Genomic DNA, 20,496 nt, shown 5'->3' on the forward strand with positions numbered 1-20,496 from the left:
AAATGTCCCCTAATGATTGGCGGAGAGTTGCACATGGTGACCCCCTAACACTTTATAGGGGATCAGTAAATTTTATTATGGTGCAATATGGCATAACTTTAAGTCATTATCTCAGCGAGAATGCAGAGACGATCATGCATGCAGTCTGTGCTATAAATGTTGGATGGATGTTTGTGTCACATTTGTTTTTGATGCTTTCAATATACAACTATTCTGATGTCGCATTGTGCACTAGGAACGTCAGTACTGAGTATTGTTCTTCGGGTTCCTTATACAGTTATTTGCAGATTCCGGAAAGAAATACATAAATAAATATGTAGGCAATAATTAGCACTGTAAGCCAAATACATGTATTTTAAAAGTGGCGATTGTTTGTATACTTTGCCAGCATACTTCAGGTTTGATTTCAGATTCTTGAGAAAACAAATGGGGAAGAAGATCTAATGAAACAAATAAATTGTCCTCGATGTGATAAATTAGTTATATTGTCAGTTACTGACCCCCTATAAAGGCATAGAGGGTCAGTAAGAAGTATAGGAGGCTCTGGCTACGCCCTCGCCCCCTATAAATCTAACTGACCCTCTATGCCTTTATAGGGGATCAGTAACTGTCTATATAACTAATAATATATCTATATATTAGTCTATAGTGGGTCTTTGACTTACCAGCGTGCTAAACACCTATAGATTAACCTTGACCTTCATTCAAGGTCATACAGGTCAAAATGACTAAAATAACAACTTCTTGTCAATAAGTAATAAGAGGCCTAGGGAGCTGATATTGGGGCTGTAACATGCTTGGATGAAAGGCACAAAATAAAAATGAATGACCCTGACCATAGATATAAAATAGGCCAACATATTTAAACAACTTCCCTTAGCAAAAGTTACTGTGAATTTACCAGTGATATTCCGGTTAAATCCCAGTTCATTTACCATTCATTTTCCGGTTTTCTTTCCTCACATTTCTTTATACCAGTTTTGTGTGTACAGTTAAAAGACAGTTTTCTGAAAACCATGTTTTAACTGCTGAAAAATTTCTATTCAAAATGCAGTTTTTAGCCTACCATCATCAGATGGTGGGCTTTTCAAATCGCCTTTCGTCCATGGTCCGTCGTCCGTCCGTCCGTCCGTTAACAATTCTTGTTACCGCTATTTCTCAGAAAGTACTGAAGGGATCTTTCTCAAATTTCACATGTAGGTTCCCCTAGGGCCCTAGTTGTGCATATTGCATTTTGGGACCAATCGGTCATCAGGATGGCTGACTGGCGGCCATCTTGGATTTTGATAGTTTAAGTTTGTTACCACTATTTCTCAGAAAGTACTGAAGGGATCTGTCTCAAATTTCAGATGTAGGTTCCCCTAGGGCCCTAGTTGTGCATATTGCATTTTTGGACCAATCGGTCAACAAGATGGCCGACCGGTGGCCATCTTTGATTTTGATAGTTAAAGTTTGTTACCGCTATTTCCCAGAAAGTACTGAAGGGATATTTCTCAAATTTCATGTGCAGGTTCCTGAAGGGGTCTAGTGCATTTTCGGACTTATCGGTCAGCAAGATGATCGACAGGTAGCCATCTTGGATTTTGATATTGAAGTTTGTTACTGCTACATATCTCAGAAAGTACTGAAAGGATCTTTCTCAAGTTTCATATATAGTATGTGCAGTAAAAGTTTGAAAAGCAGGGAAAAGATCCCTCTTTCTGTTGTCAGACATAGATCATTCTTTGGTGGGCGCCAAGATCCCTCTGGGATCTCTTGTTAGATAACTGGAATATCACTGTATCAAAATACCAGTTATTTACCAGTTTTATTCTGAAACAGTTCTTGTAGATAACCGTTTCTGATATATCTTCTCTTTAACCAGTTATCAAATGCTACCATCAACAGTACTTGTGTACATAGCCACAGCAGGACATAGGTCAAGCCCACAGGAAGAATTTGAAAGGAGTGGGGGATATGGGAGGGGGTGGAGTGGGGGCAAATTTGAGCCTCAATCTGAATATATTGTCCAATGGAAAGCAACTTCCTCTCATTTTGAATGTTAGTTTGCTGTGGCTGCATGTACATGATATATGGGACAGCCTTCATCTGCAACATATTCTTCTGAGCACAGATCCTTAAATTGTTCAAGAAAAGGTTCTTTGATTAAGAAAAGAAAATGGAATTGCCTGCAACTGTTGAAGTTTTCAGGAAATGATGAAAGTGTTCTAAATTTGTATCTATTGTTTTGTGATATTTTGAAGTGAATTTCAATTGGATGAATTGTTCAATATAAGTATGTAGAATGCAATTAACTTATTTTGAAACAACTTAAAGTGAATTATATGTGTAACATATTTGGTGATGGAGCCTTCACTCTGGGATTTACTTCAATGGATTCTGTTGTTTCTGGGTTTGTATGATATGGTATGCACGGTTGATTATGTGGCCCTAACATATGTTAAATTTGTATAAGAAAGTACCTAATATATATAACATGTGAAAAAGTTATACCGGTAGGCTATAAATTGATATACAATATATAGCTTTGTGTATACTATTAAAGGAATGATTTTAAATTTGAATTTTTCGATTTAATGATGTTAGGCATCTCTTTAGTTCACCATACCCTCTAGCTATTTTACTACCGTATTTTTGCGCGTATAGTGCGCACTTTTTTTCATAATTTATCAAGTGAAAAGTTGGGGGTGCGCACTATACGCAGGTACAAGGTATGGCCAGGTCCTGGGTCATGATCACCGACCGGCAGGTCCGAGCTATGCAGTAACATTTTGTACACGTTGTCGTGAAATAATTATGATTAAATACTTGGATCTTTAAGTCAATGCATATATTCAATATAAAAGGAAAACATATCTTGAAATTTTTATCTTTAATTCCTTGAAAGTCCGTTTTGAGAGCACGTGTGTTCATGACCGGATTCATGTTACGATCGTGAATCTTCAGTAAGATATCTCCAAATCTAAATGGCTAAATGAATATAGCCTGGAGCTTGAAACGATGTATAAGTGTGTAATTAATTCGTCACATTAGACAGATTACCTTATAAATATGTTTCTCCAGCATGTGAAAACTTTTGAACTTGCAAATGTTTACGGAAGTGAGTGTAATCCCACATGCAGAGCCAGCAAATTAAATACGAAACTAAAACCTTCTTACATTAACACTGACCAATCGGCACTATAAATGATGGCATGACTGTAAAATTTACTCTTATTACTATCTTTTGAAATGGTTCTGTAGGATATCATCCTGATTTCAATACTAATTGAAATAATTGAGAATACGGAAGCGTGCAGTCAGTAATCAAATATGGCGGCCACCTGTGGTTGATTAGCCTACTCGGTCGGCTTTCCAGCTAATATCTTGGACAATGATTAAATCTAAATGCCGAACAGATACACAATAGACTTGATTGATACCACTTGGAATTACACAAGGTATGGTTAATTATTTGATTGTAAAAACATCGTTGTTGATATCCTCATTATAGTGTCACCGGCAATTCACAAGCTAACTAGGCCTGCCGTTGTGTAAACAAAGTGTCAATCATCGTGTCAAACTCCTCTCGCCAGTTAATTTTAATGAACAGAAAGTTGTTTTAAGCACTGATAAACAATAGGAACCGTTTGATTTTGTTCTTCAAAAGTGTTTGGAGGCAATGCAAAATGTTGTGAACGAAGATACAAAAACTGAGATTTTTTTTGTAAATTTTTTTTTTCTAAAATAAAACTCAAAAACGTACCTGCGCACTATACGCGGGTGCGCACTATACGCGCAAAAATACGGTAAATCCTAGGACCTCAAAGTTGACCTGATTAGAGTGTCTGCATAGTTTACAGTTACTTCTCACATTCTTTTTCCTCCCCCAGCCTCCTTCCCCTCCCCCTTCTCACCACCTGGGTTATAATCACAGGTTTTATAGCAGTTATTTTCCAGTTATTCTTATCATCAATGCTTCCATCCTAGACCAGTTTATTTACAGTTATTATGACATCATAAACTGGTATACTGGTACTGATAATTTCTGCCATTCCAGAACCGGTTTTTTACCAGTTTTCTGTGAGGTCACAAAACTGGAAAATCTCATTTGCATAAAATAGCAAATAACTGCTAAACAACTGTGAAAGTAAAGTATATTAAATGGTAACTGGGAAATAACTGGACTTTAACTGCATAGAGCCACAATGGCAGTTATCTGACCTAAAAGTGATAACTTGAAAAACACTGTAAAACCACTGTTCAGAATAAAACTGTGAAAAGAATGGGAAATGAATGAAGTTTATTTAGCTAAGGGTTACTGTGTACTTCAGTTCTACTATAATATATATATATACATATATAGTCTGATTAATAGTTAGATGAACGTTACGGCCCATTGGGCCTCTTGTTTCATAAGTTGTGATTGCAATATTAATGGTATAAAATATAAAAAACATTTTCTTTTCCATCATTATAGGTATGGTGTAGAGAAGATGGATATGAATAGATCTAGAGATGCATCGATAGAGGAATCTACAAACAGTTGTTCTGAGTCTGAATCATACAATATCAGGTGCGTAAATATTAGGAACGACTCATAGACCCAACACTAACTAAAATATTTAAACAACTTCTTTTCAAGAACCAAAAGTCCCAGGGTACTCATATTGGGCCTGTGACATGCTGGCATAAAGGGCTACTAAGTTGGTTCAAAAGAATGACCTTGACCTCCATTCAAGGTCACAGAGGTGAAATAGGATAAAACCTTTAAACAACTTCTTGTGAATAACTAAGAGGCCTGGAGACCTGATATTAATCTTGTGACATGTTAGGATAAAGTGTTATGTGAATGCAAGATCACACCTGATATTGGACTTATAGCATGTTAACATGAAGGGACACAGTGTTTATTTAGATGAATGACCATGACCTTCATTCTTGGTCTAATTCATCAAATATGGCAGAACCTGATAAATTCTATTAAAAGAGTTACTTTGTTTTGCTTTAATTGTTTGCCACTACTACATTCTTTTGAAGTGTTGTATTGTGCAAACCCATGGGTCTCTTGTTAATTATTATATTAGCAAAACTATATAATAAATCATATTAATGGGATAATAAACGGACAACAATGATAAAACACCTTTTTTAAAACTACTGTATTGTCAGCAGTAAAAATCTGAAACACAGGTAATTGTTGCTATCATGTTCTAAGATTTAGCAGAAACTTGTCCGGAAACCTGATATGGCCCCAACCAAATACACTAATCTATTATTTTTTGGTCAATTTAAAATAAAACTTGGATGCCCCAGGATTGTGACTACCATCTTGAAAACACATTTGAACATCTCAACTTCTTATAGCTGAAACTTGTCTGAAATTGTCTTGGCATGGTCCTTACGATGTGCTAATTTTAATGGGTCAATCTGAAATTCAAGATGGCCACCACAGTTGTCATCTTGAAAACACATTTCAAACTTCTTCAACTTTTTTAGCCCACCATCATCAGATGGTGGGCTATTCAAATCGCTTTTTGTCCGTGGTCCGTCGTCCGTCCTTCCGTCCGTCCTTCCGTCCGTCCGTCCGTCCGTCCGTCCTTCCGTCCGTCCGTCCGTCCGTCCGTTAACAATTCTTGTTATCGCTATTTCTCAGAAAGTACTGAAGGGATCTGTCTCGTATTTCATATGTAGGTTCCCCTAGGGCCCTAGTTGTGCATATTGAATTTTAGGACCAATCGGTCAACAAGATGGCCGCCAGGCAGCCATCTTGGATTTTGATACTTAAAGTTTGTTATCGCTATTTCTCAGAAAGTACTGAAGGGATCTGTCTCAAATTTCACATGTAGGTTCCCCTAGGGCCCTAGTTGTGCATGTTGCATTTTGGGACCAATCGGTCATCAAGATGGCCGCCAGGCAGCCATCTTGGATTTTGATAGTTAAAGTTTGTTATCGCTATTTCTCAGAAAGTACTGAAGGGATCTGTCTCAAATTTCATATATAGGTTCCCCTAGGGTCCTAGTTGTGCATGTTGCGTTTTGGGACCGATCGGTCAACAAGATGGCCGCCAGGCAGCCATCTTGGATTTTGATAGTTAAAGATTGTTATCGCTATATCTCACAAAGTACTGAAGGGATCTTTCTCAAATTTCATATGTAGGTGCCCCTAGGGCTCTAGTTGTACATAATGCGTTTTTGGATCGATCGGTCAACAAAATGGCCGCCAGGCTGCCATCTTGGATTTTGATATTTAAGATTGTTATCGCTATTTTTCAGAAAGTATTGAATGAATCTGTCTAAATTTCATATATAGGTTCCCCTAGGGCCCTAGTTGTGCATATTTCGATTTGGGACCGATCAATCATCAAGATGGCCGCCAAGGAGCCATCTTGGATTTTGATAGTTGAAGTTTGTTACTGCTGTTTCTCAGGAAGTACTGAAGCGATCTGTCTCAAATTTTATATATAGTATGTTTGCAAAAGTTTGAAAAGCAGAGAAAAGATCCCTCTTTCCATTGTCAGACATAGATCATTCTTTGGTGGGCGCCAAGATCCCTCTGGGATCTCTTGTTTCTTCTATAATTTAACAGAAACTTGCCTGAAATGATCATGAGATCATTCTGACCAGTTGTTGTTATGTTTTGGCCTAATTAATTTTTGGGTCCACATTCCAAGTTGGCTGCCATGGATGCCATCTTACTAGTGCCGAGTATAAAGAATGCAAAGGAAGGATAGTCTGTGTTGTTATGTATTTATGTAGACACCTAATAACATTGCCTTCCCTGTCCAAAGTCCAAAATGAATGCCAAAATCACCATTTTTCCTATTAATTAGCTCACCTGGTCCGAAGGACCGAGGTGAGCTTATGGGATACCGCAGCGTCCGTCGTCCGTCAACAATCGACTTCTTCTCCATAACCGCTGGTCGGATTTCAACAAAATTTGACTGGTAGCATCCTTATGGGCTACTAACTGAAAATTGTACAAATGATGGGGCTGATCCCCCGGAGGCCTGAGGGGCGGGGCCAAAAGGGGTCAATTTGGCTATTTTCCATATAAATGTATTCTTCTCTGCAACTAAGCATGGTATAGCACCCATAATGCAATGGTAGCATCCTTATAGGGTGGGGATTCCAAATTGTGCAAATGATGGGGCTGAGCCTAGCACCCATAATACAATGGTTGCATCCTTATAGTGTGGGGATTCAAAATTGTGCAAATGATAGGGCTGACCAAAAGGGGTCAATTTGGCTATTTCCATATAAACGACTTCTTCTCTGAAACCAAGCATGGGATAGCACCCATAATGCAATGGTAGCATCCTTATAGGGTGGGGATTCAAAATTGTGCAAATGATAGGGCTGACCCCCCTGGGGGCTTGAGGGGCGGGGTCAAAAGGGGTCAATTTGGCTATTTCCATAAAACGACTTCTTCTCTGAAACTAAGCAAGAGATAGCACTCATAATGCAATGGTAGTATCCTTATAGGGTGGGGATTCAAAATTGTACAAATGATGGGGCTGATCCCCTGGGGGCCTGAGGGACGGGGTCAAAAGGGGTCAATTTGGCTATTTCCATATAAACGACTTCTTCTCTGAAACCAAGCATGGGATAGCACCCATAATGCAATGGTAGCATCCTTATAGGGTGGGGATTCAAAATTGTACAATTGATGGGGCTGATCCGCGGGGGGCCTGAGGGGCGGGGTCAAAAGGGGCCAATTTGGTAGCATCCTTATAGGGTGGGGATTCCAAATTGTGCAAATGATGGGGCTGAGCCTAGCACCCATAATACAATGGTTGCATCCTTATAGTGTGGGGATTCAAAATTGTGCAAATGATAGGGCTGACCAAAAGGGGTCAATTTGGCTATTTCCATATAAACGACTTCTTCTCTGAAACCAAGCATGGGATAGCACCCATAATGCAATGGTAGCATCCTTATAGGGTGGGGATTCAAAATTGTGCAAATGATAGGGCTGACCCCCCTGGGGGCTTGAGGGGCGGGGTCAAAAGGGGTCAATTTGGCTATTTCCATAAAACGACTTCTTCTCTGAAACTAAGCAAGAGATAGCACTCATAATGCAATGGTAGTATCCTTATAGGGTGGGGATTCAAAATTGTACAAATGATGGGGCTGATCCCCTGGGGGCCTGAGGGACGGGGTCAAAAGGGGTCAATTTGGCTATTTCCATATAAACGACTTCTTCTCTGAAACCAAGCATGGGATAGCACCCATAATGCAATGGTAGCATCCTTATAGGGTGGGGATTCAAAATTGTACAATTGATGGGGCTGATCCGCGGGGGGCCTGAGGGGCGGGGTCAAAAGGGGCCAATTTGGCTATTTCCATATAAACGACTTCTTCTCTGAAACCAAGCATGGGATAGCACCCATAATGCAATGGTAGCATCTTTATAGGGTCTGGATTCAAAATTGTGCAAATGATAGGGCTGACCCCCCTGGGGGCTTGATGGGCGGGGTCAAAAGGGGTCAATTTGGCTTTTTCCATATAAATGACTTCTTCTCTGCAACTAAGCATGGTATAGCACCCATAATGCAATGGTAGCATCCTTATAGGGTGGGGATTCCAAATTGTGCAAATGATGGGGCTGAGCCTAGCACCCATAATACAATGGTTGCATCCTTATAGTGTGGGGATTCAAAAATGTGCAAATGATAGGGCTGACCAAAAGGGGTCAATTTGGCTATTTCCATATAAATGACTTCTTCTCTGCAACTAAGCATGGTATAGCACCCATAATGCAATGGTAGCATCCTTATAGGGTGGGGATCCCAAATTATGCAAATGATAGGGCTGACCCCCGGGGGCCTGAGGGGCGGGGTAAAAAGTGGTCAATTTCCATATAAATGACTTCTTCTCTGCAACTAAGCATGGTATAGCACCCATAATGCAATGGTAGCATCCTTATAGGGTGGGGATTCCAAATTGTGCAAATGATGGGGCTGACCCTAGCACCCATAATACAATGGTTGCATCCTTATAGTGTGGGGATTCAAAATTGTGCAAATGATAGGGCTGACCAAAAGGGGTCAATTTGGCTATTTCCATATAAATGACTTCTTCTCTGCAACTAAGCATGGTATAGCACCCATAATGCAATGGTAGCATCCTTATAGGGTTTGGATTCAAAATTTTGCAAATGATGGGGCTGACCCCCCGGGAGCCTAAAGGGTGGGGTCAAAAGGGGTTAATTTAGCTATTTCCATATAAATGACTTCTTCTCTGCAACTAAGAATGGAAGAGCACTTATAATGCAATGGTAGCATACTTATAGGATTGGGATTTGAATTGGGATAGCAAAAAACCAGGTGAGCGATACAGGCTCTCTGGGCCTCTTGTTGTTGCATGCCAGCATTTTCAAATGATTAGTAAGGACCGTGGGCCTCTTGATAGGCGAGACTTTTAGGATATAGGTTATAGCCCAGAGTAGCTTATTAGTTGTTTAAAAAATTCTTATACATGTTTTCTCCTCTTCTGGTTAGGTATGAACAAATTCTAGAATAAGTTGATGTATTTATACATAAATAAAGACTGTTTTAGATTGCATCACAGATTTGACATCGCTTTACCCATTAAAGTTGTATGGTCTGTAACTTGAAGTATTTTTAGCATAGAAAAAGTATTTAAAGTGTTCTACATATTTTTCTCCACCTCTTTTAGTAATAAACTTTCGATATTTACTGACTTTTATAAAGTTCCTATTTGCGAAATTATTAAACACGTGAAGTATCCAAACTGTATGAGATGCAACTCGGTTTTCCGATAATACCTGAAATTTGAAACATGGCTGTTCTTACAAAACGTGTGATATTTCATGCAACATTTACAGCTATGACAATAGTATATTGGTGCTTTCAAGGATCTGAACCATCACATATATAAGCATCCATATTCACACATTGTATGTTTTATGAGAGTTTGTGATGATGAAAATTACAAGAAATACAACTTTAATGAATCAATCTTTGTAAAAGGTGTATATCTTTGCAACATATGATAAAACTTAAAACAGATAATTTTGCAGTGTTCCGATTAATATATAACTTGCAATGGCCTAATTACCTGTCCAAAGAGCAAGTAAGCTAGTTTATATGTAAGAACATCCAGCTGAAATTTAACCTTTGAAGTATATGCTGAAATAGAAGATACAATATAATGGCTTTATCTTACACTCCTTCCCCAGCTATCTCTGTCTACAGTAATTTCAAGGAATCTTGGCAGCAATGCTTGGGATCACAATGGTTACTATGGAAACAACACTTGGATTTTAATCTCATAAATAAGGAGTAACATGGGTTTTCATGCTCATAAATAAGGGGTAACATGGGTATTAGTTGGCCATAGTCATTGTAGTTCTTGTTTGAATGACCTTGATAAGACTTATTCATTCTATGGCAATTATTGGTTATGTAAGCTAGGATCTTCTCAATAATGTAATGTCTTCTCAATAAGGAGGAATCCCAGACGCCGGGTATTTACCACAAACCAAATGTGAATGGCGATCCGCCACTTTTGTTCATACCAATAACAATGCCATTTTAAATTGATAAAAGATAACAAGAGATCCAAGAGGGATCATGGCGCCCACCAAAAGAGGGATCTTGGCGCCCACCAAAGAATGATCTACCGCACATCTGACAATGGAAAGAGGGATCTTTTCTCTGCTTTCAAACTTATACTACATCTTACTACATATAAAATTTGAGAAAGATCCTTTCAGTACTTTCTTAGATTTAAAACACTAACAAACTTCAATTATCAAATATAAGATGGCTACCTGTCGGCCATCTTTTTGGCCAATCGGGCCGAAAATGCAATATACACAACTAGAGTCCTAGGGAAACCTACATGTGAAATTTGATAGAGATTCCTTCAGTACTTTCTGAGAAATAGCTGTAACAAACTTTAACTATCAAAATCCAAGATGGCGGTCTTGTTGACCGATCATTCCCAAAATGCAATGTGCACAAATAGCTAGGGCCTTGGGGGAATTTACAAATGAAATTGAGAAAGATCCCTTCAGCCTTTTCTGAGAAATAGCGGAACAAAAAATGTTAACGGACGAAAAGCGATTTGAATAAGCTGTAACTAGAACTGGTGCTTTTATTAGGTCACCTGACCATAAGTCATAGGTTATAGGTCATGGTGACCTATTGCAATAGTCTTTTGTCCGTCGTCGTGCATTGTGTGAAGTCTGTTAACATTTCCAGAAGAAGAAGAAACAGAGCAAACACAATAAGTTCTCCACTCCATTGGGGGAGCTTACTTATTCCGTACAACACATCCGTGCTTGGTGTTACACTGTACAAAAAGGAAAGAAAAAGACAAACAAACATTAGTAAATATCAGATATGCACTGTGTCTCTTGGATGATAAGAGTTTGATGTAGAACAATTTTGCATTATCGGCAAACATTTTGTCTTTTTTTTTTATCTTATTGTTGACTTTAACAGGTAATTTTATTTACATAAATGAGGAACAGGATAGGTCCCAACACATTGCCTTGAGGGACTCCACTTGATGCGTAGATTGACCTTGAACGATTACCGTTAATCACTCTCACCCACCGTGTAGATATATAGTCACTAGTCCACCTCCCGATGCTACAACTTATATCATAGCCTTTCATCTTATCATTGACCTTATATGGGGAACCGTGTTGAACGCCTTGCTTAAGTCTAGGAACACAACGTTCACTTAATTTCCTTTATTGAACTGTCAATGATCTCCAGTAGTTGCAGATAGTACGAGTCAGGGCCGTAGGAAGCGGGAAGTTATTATATACTATTTATATATAACAAGATCCTTCAGATCTTAGCAACCATGCCACCAACAACGGCAACAGCAGAAAGAAGCTTAGTGTTCTAAAAAAACCTTTTAACCTGCGAAAATAGGTTTTGGCTCTGTTACATAAGCACCACCACGTGTCCATGCATGTGGATAACGTTAGTGACATTTTCGATAGGCAAAAAAACCAAAAAACAGGAGGATGTTGTTACTCTGAACTTTGATATGTGACAAGTCTTTGTCGTTATCACAATAAAATAGGTGTACAACTCTGTGATTCTTCCATTGTGTTTTGAGATGGAACCTTTTATTCTTGTCCAGGAGAGTTCAGACAATGATGGCCTGAGAACAACCAATCATGTTGAAGGATGGCACAGCATTAAAGATGAACAAATTTATGTGCATCCAAATATCTTTGTGGCTGTCCAACTGCTGAAGAAAATTCAAGCTACTGATGAAGCGAAGATGATTCGATTTTCAACTGGAGGTAAACCCAGACGAAAGAAGAGGAAATTTTGTCATATAGACTCTCGCTTTAGTCAGCTGAAGGACAGATACAGAAAACCATACAGAAAAAGCTAACCAAAGCTCATGAGAAGCTCATGAGCAGCACATGAGCTTCACACAAGAATGATGTTAGAATCCTATGCAAATTAGGTGAGCCATGTGAGCTTAGGTTAGCTATTGAAAAGCTCATCTGATTTGCACATGAGCTTTCTGAAAACTAACAAAAGCTCACATGATTTTTGGAAAGCTAGCAGACCATGTGAGCAATCTGAACTTAGAAAAATCAAAGGTACACACAAGTCTTAATACTGAAAAGCTACCATGTTAGCACATGAGAAATTTTATGTGAGCTTTTTGTTTTTCTATCTCCATTGTGAAGAGTGGTCCTAGCTAGTTAACCAATGAAAAAAAAACATCCTGTCAATTTTTAACTTTAGTTTATGAGCCATTTTTGTTGGGGTATTGGTGTGGCTGTACATGCATTAATGATAGATCTGTATTATAAATATGTTTCTGCCTTATTTTTCACCATTAACTGATTGTTTTGGACTGAGTGCTTAAGTGAAAGATGTGTATATTTTATAATACAAAATAGAATATGAAAGCAAAGTTATTATTGGATTCAACATTAATGAATCAGGTAAGTAATTGATATACTCAGTTAGCTTAGAGGATAAATGTTTGTGGGCAACTTATATGAATTACAAATTAAATAACCAAACTCTAATTCTGTCAAATTTTGCAACAATTGGTTTGTCTGATAATTGTAAACGTGTTAGTTGCAGTTTAAAATATGAATGTATGATGACCATCAGTACACTCTTGATCTTTGACATAATTTCAGTTCAGGATAGTACACAAACTTAAATATTAAAGCCTGCAACAAACTGCTGAAGCCTGGTGCTGGCACTATCTCCTATTTCAGTTATTCTATATTAAAGATGCTCCACCGCTGACAGAGCATAAATGATATTCATCATTTGAACAATAATTGGTGTTTAATCTTGTGTATATATGTCTAATTAACACAGAAAATAATATAAAATAATTTATTTTGCCTTTGGTGCATGCGCAATCAGTACTTCATTCCATATAGGATATAGTGCCACGGATTTTTTTCGGGATGCAAATAATTATTTTTCATATGTTTAACTTTAAGTAAAATTAGAAGCTCGACCTTTTCAATGGTGATAATGGTGTAAAGTAAGTATTTTTTGTAACCGATGAAAATTACTAAATCGTCTGCTCCTGTTTTAGATAGTGACAAAACACCATTTGTCAGCGGTGGAGCATCTTTAAACTTTAAACAAACAAAATAATATTGAAGTTAATTACAGTTATTATACCCATGATGTCGGATCTGGCTAATTGTGCTCATTATAGTATTTTGGTCCATCTGACATCATATTATGGTGGATTTGAGTGGACAGCAAACAAAGATGGAATCATTGAATGAAAGTCTTATGATTTATCAACAAATAAAATATTTTAAAAGGATTCAAAAAGACAATTTGTATTGGGGTTTTTTTTTTTTTTTTTTTTTGCAAAAACATTTATTTTAAAATTTCTCATAAAAGCTTTTCTATAGCTCACATGCTTTGTAAAGCTCATTGATCATGCGAGCTTTTAACCTCATTTAGGCCGACAAGTTAAAACTCATGTAAGAATTAAGCTCATGTGCAAAATCATGTTAGTTTTCATGGTAGTTTGTCACATGAAGCTCATGAGCTCTTGGGTACAGCAGATTTCCGTATGGGAATGGACAAATCGATGTGTTTGCATATTCTGATGCTACACCTCATTTACTGCATTTAAAGTTATAGAGAACTGTACATATATTAAAATATGCACTGTGAAAAATGTGGTGAAAAACATTCTAGTCATGAGTTAATTATTCTAGTGCTTCTGGTATGGGACATGGCTTTATTTACACTTGTACAAGAATACATAACATTTTGCTGCTGATGAACTTGAGTGGAAATAATTTTAAAATAGTAGCTATATATATATGCTCACCTATTTCTAGTTACTTTTAATATCCATGCTGGTTTATATTTATTTGCAAATGAAATAATTAAAAAAAATAGTAGCTATGTTCAAAATGTAATTACTTTTTTGTCCATTCTGATCTATATTTATTAAAAAATGAAATCTATTTTATGCAAGCCTCAAGCCTAACTTGTAATTATCTCCTATCGTTCTATCTTTCACACCGAGTCTCACTTCGTCAACAAAATGCCTTAGGCCTACCTGTATACCTCAACTATCAGAAATCTGCTCATATGCAAATGAAGCTGTTGTTGGGTTGTCGGAGTTTCGCGCATGCGCATTGATGCATACTAAAAGTAAACGAAATGGCTGAACGAAAGCGACACAGACAAAAAATTGTATCTGAATCGGAAACAAAGAGGAGGAAATTAGAATGGAGTCGGCAGCACCCAAGGATATCTATTGGGAGTGAAAGTCAAAGATGGCTTGCAGTAAAAGGAGACACAAAGGCCGCATCTAATGCGGAGCTTGCCCGGATTCTGTTGAATTCGTACACGTGGTGAGTTAAATTTCAACACATGACAGCGGACATGCAGTGGCACATTAACTACATAGGCCTATATGTTTGATGTACTATGCTATCGAGCGTATGTCAGCAACATGAAGTGTTGTAGATGATATGACATGTATAAACAATCCATCACACTTCGAGTTGTTCTTTTTTTCCCCAAACTTACCGTGCCAGGATCATTGAGCACTATCTCATGTATCTGACAATTTGTTAGCACGTTTGTTTGTTGATACGTCCTCGTTTTGAAAAGAAGAAAAAAACGTCATTGTTCAAGGCCTATGCAAAGTTTGACTTCGCTCTATTTTTTAGGTGGAGTTATTTCCCTGGTCAAGCTAACATTAGTCAACTGACCACCTGTTTGTTCGCTATATGCAGTGAAAATGGTCTGTAGATTATACCTATATATGTACAGGATAAATTTCCGTAACATAGTCTTAATATTTCATGGGGCGAAACCTACCTGTAAGGGCCTACAGGACCTATTTCATCGATTGGAGTGGAAAGACTGAAACTCCTAGTTTTCACCTCAAAAGATGAAATACAACTGTTATGATCAAGAAACGAGTAATATTCTATTTATTGCATTTTTTTTACGTTTCTATTCTAGGTCTAAATTGATACCAGTACTGTAAACATATGTATTTCAATCAGCTGCGTTGTTTAAGCTGACGATTCATTAAAAAATATATTGAAATTTGTTAAAGACTGTCTAGAATTAAACCATATGATTAAAAGATACATACATGTAGGTCTTCTCCACATTGGGGAGAGCAATCACAAAAAACATTACAAATGGTATTGGCCTTATATCACAGTGTCGAAGGAATTGTGGAATGCACGACGGGTATATCGTTGTGTAAATTACATCATAACATTCTAAACATATCTAGCTGGTATCGGTTACACATGCAGTGACCCAAAAGTGGAGACATTGGGCATGCGGCTGTATTTTTCATAGCATTGCATAATATATTTCAAACTAATAACCTCATGCACGAACAGTGCTAGTTTTTTGAAGCCGAATGGGTTATGAAGAAATATTAAGGTGGACTTAATCACTTCGTTGATCAACCGTCGGTACGTAAATTATGTTCTAGATGTTCACGCGTGCGCAACATGTATATCTACTTCAGTCGTAAAAATGGCGTCCCGCGTGAATCGACCGCGGTTAAAAACCGTAACTGAGTTAGACACAAAAAGACGAATGGCCAAATGGGCCAAGGAGAATCCGAGAATAACGTTGGGAAAACAATTTTGCAGATGGCAACAGTTCAAAAAAGACAAAGACAACTGTTCCAACGCAGATGCTGTTTGTATTCTGCTGGATTGGTAAGCAGTAATGTACTGGTATATCATATGTCAACATCTAATTGAAATAGGTCTTTCCCGAATTTCAGAGGCCAAATAAAGGCATTTAATATTGTTGAAATAAAACTTTTGGCACGCATATAAAACACATTTAGATAGTTTTATTTTCTCGAATAGTCCCTTTAAAATTAACGCGAATGCATCAATGCTGCGCCTGCGCATAAGTCGGGGGGAAAAACATCATGGCGGACTTCCATGTAAACAACAAGAAACGTGGAGTTCGAAAGAGCTTTTTTACTGAATATGATAGGAAGCAAAGGAGAAAGGTCATATACCGTAGGAAAGGCCGGATCAGAATATTTACTTAAAGCAGGCGATAAATAGAAAGCGAACGGTAAATTAAAACTTTACTTGGAATTGAAGTGGCTTCAGATCTGGCAAACCTGCTCCATGTAACACGATTCGGACCGATTCCTAAGTTTAGCATCAACCAAAGGGGGAAATGGCGGAACGAGTCCCAGTAGAGGTTAATACGATCCAATTTTGGGGAACCGTGTTTGTGAAATTACCTTGGAAATTATTCGGCTGGCATTAAGTCTTGATTGAAAGACAGATATATAAGCTTGTCTTTCATTTGGTTTATCAGTTTTTAGTTCACCATAGACCATAATGTAGAAGTGTTGTTATAGCACAGGTTTAATCAATATATACTCCTATATATATTTTTTTAGCCCACCATCAGGGCTATTTAAATCGCCTTTCGTCCTTGGTCCGTCGTCCATCTGTCCTTCTGTCCGTCCGTTAACAATTCTTGTTACCGCTATTTCTCACAAAGTACAGAAGGGATCTTTCTCAAATTTCATTTGTAGGTTCCCCTAGGACCCTAGTTGTGCATATTGCATTTCGGGACCGATCGGTCAACAAGGTGGCCATCTTGGATTTTGATAGTTAAAGTTTGTTACCGGTATTTCTCAAAAAGTGAAGAAGGGATCTTTCTCAAATTTCATATACAGGTTCCCCTAGACCCTAGTTGTGCATATTGCATGTTGGGACCGATCGGTGAGCGGCCATCTTTGATTTTGATAGTTAAAGTTTGTTACCACTATTTCTCAAAAAGTGCTAAAGGGATCTTTCTCAAATTTCATATACAGGTTCCCCTAGGACCCTAGTTGTGCATATTGTATTTTTGGACCGATCGGTATACAAGATGACCGACCGACGGCCATCTTGGATTTTGATAGTTAAGTTTGTTACCGGTATATCTCAAAAAGTGAAGAAGGGATCTTTCTCAAATTCCATGCATAATTTCCCCTTGTACCCTAGTTGTGCATAGGTAACCTTTAAGGACTGATCCATAATGCCTTTTTGGACTGATCGGTAAACAAGATGGCCAACTGGCCGCCATCTTAGATTTCATTGTTGTAGTTTGTTACCACTATTTCTTAGAAAGTACTATAGCGATCTGTCTCAAATTTATATGTAGTGTGTTTGAAAAACTTTGAAAAGCAGGGAAAAGATCCCTCTTTCCATTGTCAGACATAGATCATTTTTGGTTGTCGCCAAGATCCCTCTGGGATCTCTTGTTTTGTCAACGTTCTAAGTACCTCTTGTTATACTCGATGAAACATCCGTAAATTGTCAAATTTCGGTTAGTCAGACACTCATCTGTCCGGCGCATAACACAACATGACTCAAGAGGAAAACCTGACTAGTATGAATCCGTGCATGTCAATGCCAGTCCTTCACGGCAATGCATATTGGGCTAAAAACAAATTTATATACCAGTTATAACCCTTTCTGCACTGTAAGACATTGAAAAAATAATCATACCCTGTCTCCACTTCGTTCCTGGCAGGGTACGAATTCCATCCTAATGCCGATAGTGTTGCAAGACACTATATATATATATATCATCCACATCAGACACTTAAAGGCTGATGAAGATATATTTTTCGGATAATATCCATATGTAACTTTATTGTTTTGACAATTATGATCAATATTCAGTTCACAAACCTCAACTTTTGATGTTAAAATCCAAGGCAAACAACACGTCAGTCAGATTTACTTCAACCTGGTGATCATCAGAGAATGTACAGACACATATATGATCCTTTTTAGACAAGCAGATGTATGAATTCTATTTTTAGTTGTATATTTTTAGCTCACCATCAGATGTGGGCTATTCAAATTGCTTTCGTCCTTGGCCCACCTTTCCATCCGTTAACAATTCATGTTAGCACAATTTCTTAGAAAATACTGAAGGGATCAGTCTAAAACTTCACATACAGCTTGCCCTAGCTAGGGCTCTAGTTGTGCATATTGCATTTTGGGACTGATTGGTGAACATGATTGTCGACACTCAACAGGCTGCCATCTGGAATTTTGATAGTTGAAATTTGTTACCACTATTTCTCAAAAAGTACTGAAGGGATCTGTCTCAAATTTCATTTGCAGGTTTCCCTAGGACCCTAGTTGTGCATATTGCATTTTTGGACCATTTGATGAACAAGATGGCCATCTTGGATTTTGATAAATGATGTTTGATTCTGCTATTATACCCATAAAGAACTGAAGCGATCTGTCTCAAATTGTGTATGTAGGATGTAATCAAAGTTTGAAAAGCAGAGAAAATATCCCTCTTTCAATTGTCAGATATACATCATTCTTTGGTGGGTGCCAAGATCCCTCTGGGATGTCTTGTTCAATTTTCATTTTTGTCAAAACTGAATTTAGAAACTAAGTGAAGATTAATTAATGAGGAATATTAATGTTTAGTTTGTAGAATGTTTATTTATACCGTCAAAAACATAATGGGATTTAATATAGACTGTCAGTGCACTGTGAATACAAATTTTCTAATTTATATATAATAATCCTACTTTTTTTTTTCCAGCTACGAAAGACTGGCACGTGTAGGAGCTGCACCTATGTTAGATTGGAAACGGTAAGCCAGCTAATGATATGTTCTTGAAAGATTTGCTTATTTGTTTGTTTGACATCCAATTAACAGCGAGGGTCATGTAAGGAAGGCCTCCCATGTATGTGGTGTGTAGTGTGTGTGTATAGTGTGAGGTGCATGTTTTGGGAGACTGTGGTTCATTTGAGTTGTCTTATTGTATCTAGTGGAACTGTTAATTGCCCTTTTTATAGTGCTATATATCACTGGAGCATCGTGCCGAAGACACCAAGCAACACACCCCACCTGGTCACATTATACCGACAATGGCTGAACCACTCATCCTACTCCTTGTATGCTGTGCGCTATGCAGGAGCAGAAGCTACCACTTTTATAGACTTTTGTGTGTCTTGGCCAGGAGACAGAACTCATAGCCTAACTCACAGGGGCGAGTGCTGCATGAACACAAGGCGAAAATTGAGGAACTGCAACTTTAAAAGTATTTCAGAAGAAATACAAATATTAGTTAATACATACCTACAACTATGTTAATTTTAAAACACACTTAATATTTTAAATTTTACCTAGCTACAACAGTTTGCATTTCCAACTGTATGATTTAAAAAAAAACCTCTTATAACATTTAGTGTTGTCCCAATGATTGATTACCAGGTATAATCGATGTCTAATCGAAAAGACAACCAATTTCTATTAATCGATAATGATGTATCAACATCGATGATCGGTATCAAAACAGGAAGTGTGAATTCTACTTTCATTTTCCCCTAGAGAGTATAGAGTTTCTGCCCTTTTTCTCTTTAGTAATGACTTATTTCCTAACCTCCTGTTAAAACAAATATGATAACAAAATAAACATACATAATTTATACAGACCTAATTGTTACATTGACCCGAGTCAATATGGTAATAAATTAGGATACAAAACTATACAGAATAAAGCCAGTATGAAAATAAAATGCATTTATGGCCTCCATCGATATTGTGAGGCTTTTATTTCATATAGGCCTACATTTATATTGTTTCACTGATATTGAGTTTTAAATGTTAACATTATCAAAGTTTGTAAATTGAATTTGAAGATTATTGTATTTTTGCTTTTTGTCAAGGATTTTGTGAATAGTTCTTTTATGGGGTAACATCTTATGCAACTGAAAACACGAAAAGGTTTTAAAAAAAAAAAAAAAAATGAAAAAAATACTATTAAGGGTATGTCCAAATATGAAAATTTGATAAACGATATCAATAAAATTTATGCCATCGTTAAAAATAACAACATTTCTTAGAAATTATGTAACAAAAGAGTAACTGATTAATAATCGAAAATCGATTGGTTGACACTGATTTTATCCGATCATCAATGATGAAATCTTAACCGGTTCCCAAAACTAATAACAGTACAGTTATCTTCATTGTCA

At 37.5% G+C, this 20,496-nt stretch overlaps 1 protein-coding gene across 10 annotated transcripts in view; it reads left to right on the forward strand.

Moving 5' to 3' along the window:
• Positions 1-20,496, forward strand: part of LOC138320579 (uncharacterized) — a 63,378-nt gene that overhangs the window by 34,669 nt on the left and 8,213 nt on the right. For 4 of the 10 annotated variants that reach the window (XM_069263642.1, XM_069263645.1, XM_069263644.1 and 1 more), the window contains 2 exons: positions 4,460-4,555; positions 19,058-19,108. In XM_069263642.1, the coding sequence (XP_069119743.1) occupies positions 4,460-4,555; positions 19,058-19,108 (147 nt within the window). Of the gene's footprint in view, positions 1-2,637; positions 3,441-4,459; positions 4,556-14,459; positions 14,842-14,867; positions 16,183-16,214; positions 16,688-16,728; positions 18,757-19,057; positions 19,109-20,496 lie in introns of those variants that run through there. The other 6 variants (XM_069263648.1, XM_069263646.1, XM_069263647.1 and 3 more) reach the window with 6 other exon arrangements.

This window comes from Argopecten irradians, chromosome 4 (genome assembly GCF_041381155.1).
Source record: "Argopecten irradians isolate NY chromosome 4, Ai_NY, whole genome shotgun sequence".
Classification (NCBI taxonomy): Eukaryota; Metazoa; Mollusca; class Bivalvia; order Pectinida; family Pectinidae; genus Argopecten; species Argopecten irradians.